The sequence below is a fragment of the Poromitra crassiceps genome (genome assembly GCF_964638095.1).
Source record: "Poromitra crassiceps genome assembly, contig: HAP1_SCAFFOLD_912, whole genome shotgun sequence".
Taxonomy (NCBI): domain Eukaryota; kingdom Metazoa; phylum Chordata; class Actinopteri; order Beryciformes; family Melamphaidae; genus Poromitra; species Poromitra crassiceps.
In genome coordinates this window covers 1,769-8,852 of record NW_028151497.1, presented here as the reverse complement: position 1 = coordinate 8,852, position 7,084 = coordinate 1,769, and the positions used below count along the sequence as shown (strand labels likewise).

General features: G+C 40.8%; 1 protein-coding gene across 1 annotated transcript; it reads right to left on the bottom strand.

Annotated features, from left to right (window-relative positions):
- Positions 1 to 1,646: 1,646 nt before the first annotated feature.
- On the bottom strand, positions 1,647 to 5,808 carry LOC310771629 (E3 ubiquitin-protein ligase TRIM39-like; the record flags this gene model as incomplete). Its single annotated transcript, XM_083664199.1, has 2 exons — positions 5,700 to 5,808; positions 1,647 to 3,284 (listed from the first exon to the last, which is right to left on the bottom strand). Exon 2 carries the CDS (start codon positions 3,273 to 3,275, stop codon positions 1,647 to 1,649), a length of 1,629 nt encoding a protein of 542 aa, XP_083520325.1. The 5' UTR covers positions 3,276 to 3,284; positions 5,700 to 5,808.
- Between the last annotated feature and the right edge of the window lie 1,276 nt (positions 5,809 to 7,084).

The window sequence follows — 7,084 nt, the reverse complement described above, 5'->3', positions numbered from 1 at the left end:
TTCCCCTCTGTAGCTATTCCACATTGTTGAAGACGAGAGCATCACAATCACAGGCGCATCAGTACGCAGTACTTGCTTTCGGACACAGTACGCATTTCCCACAGATGTGCAGTGAGTGACAGGAAGGGAATGATTGAGTTCAATATTTGACCATCTTTGGATGTTTCATTTTAATTAGCTATACTTGGCTTTTTACCATATTTATCTTGTGGGTAGAGTTGCATAATATAAATATTTGATCAATACTGCTCATATTTTTTGCACTTCTATAATATTTTTTATATTCCATGAGTTAAATGTGGCGGTTAAAGCAGAGAATATAATGGGTGAGCTCAAGCTGCTTCACACAGGCAGGTTGGTGATCTACTGCCACGTACAGTATAGTGGCTGCTGTGACTAGTTGTAGCCAAAAATAGACATGTTTAGGCTGTGCAGATGAATAGGGCTAATGAAGGAGGCTGTTTTTTAGACCTATTCTTAACTCTGTGCATTCAGTGTTATCACACTAAAAGATGAATTAGCCAGTAACTTTCTTCTTAGTGTGTCAGTGTCAAAATGCTGTTAATTGTTCATGTCACAAAGCATGTTGGCAACATTCTGTGCTTGTTGCTGGCTCGGTTCAAGACACCGAAGTTTAAACTTTAACAATGCAGTAACTCATCAGATACGTGGAAGGGAAAAGTACACTATTTCGATCTGAAACAGTGGAGGTAGGCTATTGTTGGAGAAAAATATAATTTCCATGCCATTTCCTAATCAATAAGCTAATAATTGCATACGCATAATTATGCTTTGAGTTAGCATGACATGACATCTCACACATATAGATTCACCCCAGTGGCATTGAGGACTTCTCTTTTGCTGAGACCTTGGGCAGTGCATCGTGTTCCAATAACAACTGATAACTCTCTGTCAGACTGAGACGCACACTTATTTATTACCATAACATTCTCAGTGGAAATTCCATTCTCTAACAGCTACTGAAGTGCCAGTACCTCAAAAAATTAGCAGAACGTATGGTGGTGGGTTCATACATACCACCATATTTACCAGCGTGTGTGTGTCTAGGTGAGCTTGTTCTAATTCAGCCAGCGTCCCAAGTGGGTGGAGTGAACTATTAAGCAGCACAATTCAAACACCGAGAAGGCATCTGGCAAAGTGACACTGAAATAAACGTCCTTTCCGTCCCATTATGACTGACTGACTGAACGACTGACTGACTGACTGACTGACTCGCACCAAACAGCCTTCTCTTGGCCACGCGCGCTGCCGCACGTGGTAAAAACAGGATAATAGTAAAATACAGAATTATATTAACCAGAATCTGGAGTTAATTTAACTGTAACCAACTAAAATTGTTTTTTTTTTTTTCTTTTTTTTTTTTTTTTTTTCATGATAAACCAATAATTTTGCCAGGAAGAAAAAGACAAGATACATTAGTAGTTACTGCGCTTTTTTCCCACTGACAGGGAGTTTGTCTAATTCTTCTCTCAGTGGAGAGCTCCATTGAAAAAACAAATTCATCTTAATACGCTTAAGAAAAGTCTAACTGTTTTTATTTTATAATAAAAGAAGAAAAGAAAAGAAAAGAAAAAGTCTTATCTTGATTGCTAATTAATCCTCTCTGACAAGAACTAATGATTCGTCTAATCTGTGTGATTGACAGGAGAGATGATCAGAGGGGCAGAGTTAAGAGCAGGACAGAAGATTGGGTAGAGTTCCTCAGTGAAGCTGCATCCAGTAAAGGAGTAGATCAGAGCTGCAGCATCTACGTCATAAAAGGAGACCAGACCCTCCTCATAATCCACAAACACCCCCACCTTCTGAGGCTTCGTCTTCAGAGAGAGGAGGACATGAGGGTCAGCAAAAGCTTCGTAGTCATTTACCTGCCTCCACACAGTCCAGTAGCCATTCTCAGGAGTTGTCGTGATTGTTCCCTTCCTGTTGATGGAGCCTCTGACCACTCCTAACCCCCACTTAGTCTTCTGTTTAACCTGAACCTCGTAGTAAAACCTTCCTGAGGAGAAGCTCTGCTTTCCTAAGACACGGACACAGTAAGAAAACCTCGCTGGCTTGTCTGGGAGATTCTTCTTTACATCACCAACTTTTACTTGTTTCCCATCATCAGACAGGATGAGCTCGGCGTGTGCTGTATCAGGATCCAGAGTCACATCCACTGCATACTGCTGGGCCCTCTTCAGCTCAGCCTCAAGCAGCTTCTCCATCTCTTTCCTGAGAGTCTCCTCCAGCTGAGCCACAGCTCTCCTCACAGTCTCCCCATATGATGAGCGATGGACACTGACCTCTGTCCAGTCCTTGGTGTGTGGAGGAGTGTTCAGGGATGGGAAGCTTTGGAGGAGGTGGAGGTGGTCTTCAGCGAGTGAGAGCTGCTCCACCTCAGCGCTTCTCTGCACCAGCTCAGAGATCTCCTGTTCCAGCTCTTTGATGAAGCCTTCAGCCTGTTTCTCTGTTGTTTGCTGCTTCTCTTCAATCGTCTCAATGAGCTCAGCCTGGCCTCTCTCCGCAGACTGCCTCAGAGCAGTGAAGACCTGCACACTGTCTGCTATCTCTCTGTCTGCATCTTCCTTGCTGAGCTCCACTGAGTGTTTGATCTCCTGAATCTTCAGTCGTCTCTCCTGGATCTTCTGCTGAATTTCACCCTCTGTCTTCTCCAGCTCAGCCATCTTTCCTTTGTATTCCTCTTTCAGAGGAACAATGTCATGTGACTTGTGGTCTGACTCAGTGCATACCTGACATACACACATCTGGTCAGTCTTGCAGAAGAGCTCCAGCGGTCTGTCATGCTTCTTACACATCCTGTCTTCCAGGTTCTCCACAGGATCGATCAGCGTGTGTCTTTTCATGCTTTTGATGATGTGGTGAGGCTCCAGGTGAGTCTCACAGTAGGAGGCCAGACACACCAGGCAGGACTTCTGGGCCTTCAGTTTGGTCCCAGTGCAGACGTCACAGAGAACTTCTCCTGGTTTGGCAGTGGCACATGGTTGTTCCGTGCAGCTGCTGGCTTTCATCTGAGCTGACTTTCTGAACTGAGCAGCCATCTCAGATATGAAAGTATTGACCCGCAGCAGAGGTCTTCTGTCAAAAACCTCTTTACACATGGGACACAGGCACTGGACACTAACATCCCAGTGATGTGTGATGCAGTTCTTGCAGAAGTTGTGTCCACATGGTGTGGAGACTGGATCAGTGAACACATCCAGACAGATGGAGCAGAGGAACTGCTCTTCAGAGAGGAGACTGCTGGCAGCAGACATATCTAGACACTGAGACACAAAGTAAAAGTGTGATATAACAACACCGTAACATACCATTTTTTTATTTTGATTATATATATATATTATATATATATATATATATATATTTTTTTTTTTTTTTTTTTTTTTGCTCCGAGTGAAATGTTTTATGGTCACTCACGATTCAGTAGGTCACGTGTTGGCTTTGTTCCAGCCTTAAAACTAGTTTTTTTTTTATGCCTATGGAGAAAATGAATGGGAAGCTCACTTCCGGGGCAAGAGATGTCATGTGACTGTTCAGCTATATAGTGAGGGTCATTTACTTAAGTAAAATTACTGATTTGGTAACACTTTACAATAACGTACACAAATACTGTAGTAGTTACTAGTAAACTAATCATTAACTAATAGTTAGTTAATGAGTAGCTAAGGAATAATTTGTCATTAGTCAATCACTAGTTAATCATAGTTAATGAGTAGGTAGTCATTAGTTAATGATTAGTATCTAAGTTCCTGAGTAGATTAGTTAATCAATACTTAATGATTACTAAATGTCAGCTCGTGAATATAGTAGTTCATCATTAGTTACTGATTAGTCGGTCAGTTACTAATTACTACTAATTAACGATAGTTAATCGTTCGTTAATGATTAATAAATGTCAGTGCGTGAATATATTACTTAATCATTAGTTAATCATTAGTTAAGGTCACATTGTGAGTATAGTAGTTAATCATTAGTTCATGATTAGTTGTTAGTTCCTTAGTAGATTAATTACTCATTAGTTAATGGTTAGTCAATGGTCAGTTTGTGAGTATATAGTTAATTGTTAGTTACTCATTACTTAATTATTACCTGTCCATTAGTTACTCTTTTTGTGTACCCTATTGTAAAGTGGTGCATCATACTCTGTAGTTTATGAGTACTGAATCATTACCTGTCCATTTGTTACTCTTTTTGCACCCTAATATAAAGTGAAAGATATCCTTATCAAATAAACACAACAAGTATTGATTAACTACTCTACTCAGGAACTTAGATACTAATCATTAACTAATGACTAACTATGATTAGTGATTGACTAATGATGAATTATTCCTTAGCTACTCATTAACTATTAGTTAATGATTAGTTTACTAGTAACTACTACAGTATTTGTGTACGTTATTGTAAAGTGTTACCGATTGATTTTATAAATTACTCAAAAAAAGTACACAAAAGAAAAATCTACTCAATTACAGTCATTTGAGTACTTGTAATGAGTTACTTTCCACCTCTGAGCAAGGGCAAGGGAGGCAGTTACGTGGCAGAGTTGCTCGGGGAAGTAACCAGGAAGGGCTGGTGTCTGTGCTGGAGGCCCAAAATGTCCATATTTAACATTTTTGTGGAAGGAAATGTAAAACATTGAACATTTCCATGGATTCTATGAACATACAAAGCCGACATTTTATCCTGGCAATTGGGTTGTTTGACAAGAGTGCAATATGAGAACAGGGACACATCCCACACTGGCTGCGTGCCCTCTGTTTAGACAGTAAATATCTGCTGTATTCACCCGCATAAGACTCTGCTGTATCTGTTTAGACAGTAAATATCTGCTGTATTCACCCCCATAAGACTCTGCTGTATCTGTTTAGACAGTAAATATCTGCTGTATTCACCCGCATAAGACTCTGCTGTATCTGTTTAGACAGTAAATATCTGCTGTATTCACCCGCATAAGACTCTGCTGTATCTGTTTAGACAGTAAATATCTGCTGTATTCACCCCCATAAGACTCTGCTGTATCTGTTTAGACAGTAAATATCTGCTGTATTCACCCGCATAAGACTCTGCTGTATCTGTTTAGACAGTAAATATCTGCTGTATTCACCCGCATAAGACTCTGCTGTATCTGTTAGACAGTAAATATCTGCTGTATTCACCCCCATAAGACTCTGCTGTATCTGTTTAGACAGTAAATATCTGCTGTATTCACCCGCATAAGACTCTGCTGTATCTGTTAGACAGTAAATATCTGCTGTATTCACCCCCATAAGACTCTGCTGTATCTGTTAGACAGTAAATATCTGCTGTATTCACCCCCATAAGACTCTGCTGTATCTGTTAGACAGTAAATATCTGCTGTATTCACCCGCATAAGACTCTGCTGTATCTGTTAGACAGTAAATATCTGCTGTATTCACCCCCATAAGACTCTGCTGTATCTGTTAGACAGTAAATATCTGCTGTATTCACCCCCATAAGACTCTGCTGTATCTGTTAGACAGTAAATATCTGCTGTATTCACCCCCATAAGACTCTGCTGTATCTGTTTAGACAGTAAATATCTGCTGTATTCACCCGCATAAGACTCTGCTGTATCTGTTAGACAGTAAATATCTGCTGTATTCACCCCCATAAGACTCTGCTGTATCTGTTAGACAGTAAATATCTGCTGTACTCACCTGTGTGTAAGTCTAAGACTCTGCTGTATTGTTGAGAAAGGCCTGATGAACTTAGGTCTATGTTTCCTTTGAGAGAAAGAGAGAGACTTCTCCACTGCAGCAGTGCTGTTGCTCTGTCTGAGTTACTCTTAGTTTCATTTCAGGAATGTGACGTTGAAACACTCATGTCTCTCCAGTCTACTGTTGCTCCGCCTCTTATTGCAGTTAAAGGGATAGTTCATATTTTTAAAGGTTAGCCCTATTTGCTACAATATCATCTAACTGCAGAGCCGGAGAGCCCAGCGCCCCGTCCACCCTGTACAGTCGGATGTACACTGTCAGACCGCATACATTTCTTCCATACCAGCTCGTATCCAAGGTTTGTCCTATTTACAAGCAAACAAGACTGGTGTGTCGGTGTAAAAATGCTTTTGATTGTCACAAAACATGTTGGGAACATTCTGTGCTTGTTGCTGGCTGGGTTCAAGACTTTGAAGTTTAAACTGTAACAATGCAGTAGAACTCCATCCATCAGATACATCACGTAGTAGAGGAAAAAGTACAATATTTCCATCTGAAATATAGTGGACAAGTCTCACAATGGTAATACTCAAGTGAAGTGCCAGTGCCAACATTCTACTTACTGTAAGTAAAGTACTAACGAGTAAAATAAATGTAGCCTACTTAAGTGCCTTTTAAACATGAAATCTGGATCATGTCAGGCTAGAGAGAGCAGGATATTTTCAGGTTTTGCCTTTCTAAACATGAGGGGTCTTTGTTAAGAAACAACTGGATATGAGCCGTTTGCAGCACTTGAGGAAACCGTGAGTTTGCTCGTTTAATTCGTTGATATAAGCGATTGTCCGAACGATTCATTAATTAATAAACTAGTGAACGTGAAGTGAAGTGAAGTGAGTCACGAAGAGCCACACCCGCCCACTCAGACGGATCTGTGGATAATGACCTGCCACTGTTTAACTGCAGCTCCTTTTGCGCTAATCCGGATCTTACACCGGCGAGCGAGGTGAATAAGATACGGACTCGCGGGAGTGCACGTAGGCCGGCTAATTGTTGTTTAACATGCAGGCCAACCGGCTAGGAGCAGGTTATAATACGGATTCCACCGCATGTTAAGAAGTGGCTTAAGTTAATGTTAGCTCATTACGTTAGTTCATTCATAAGTTAATTAACCTGCACTACAAGGAAGTATGTCAGTAGGTCATCAGGTGTAAACAAAGCCGCCATGATGCCACGCTGGAATTGAATCGCGCATTCGGCTACCTACCAAAAAACAAAGGAATCAACAAGATGCTGTCGAAAAAGAGAAAGGTTGACACGGAATGCAGGCAGTTTCAAGAGAAATGTAAAGAGCAGTATTTCTTTTGTGAAGTAAATGGGTAAATGAG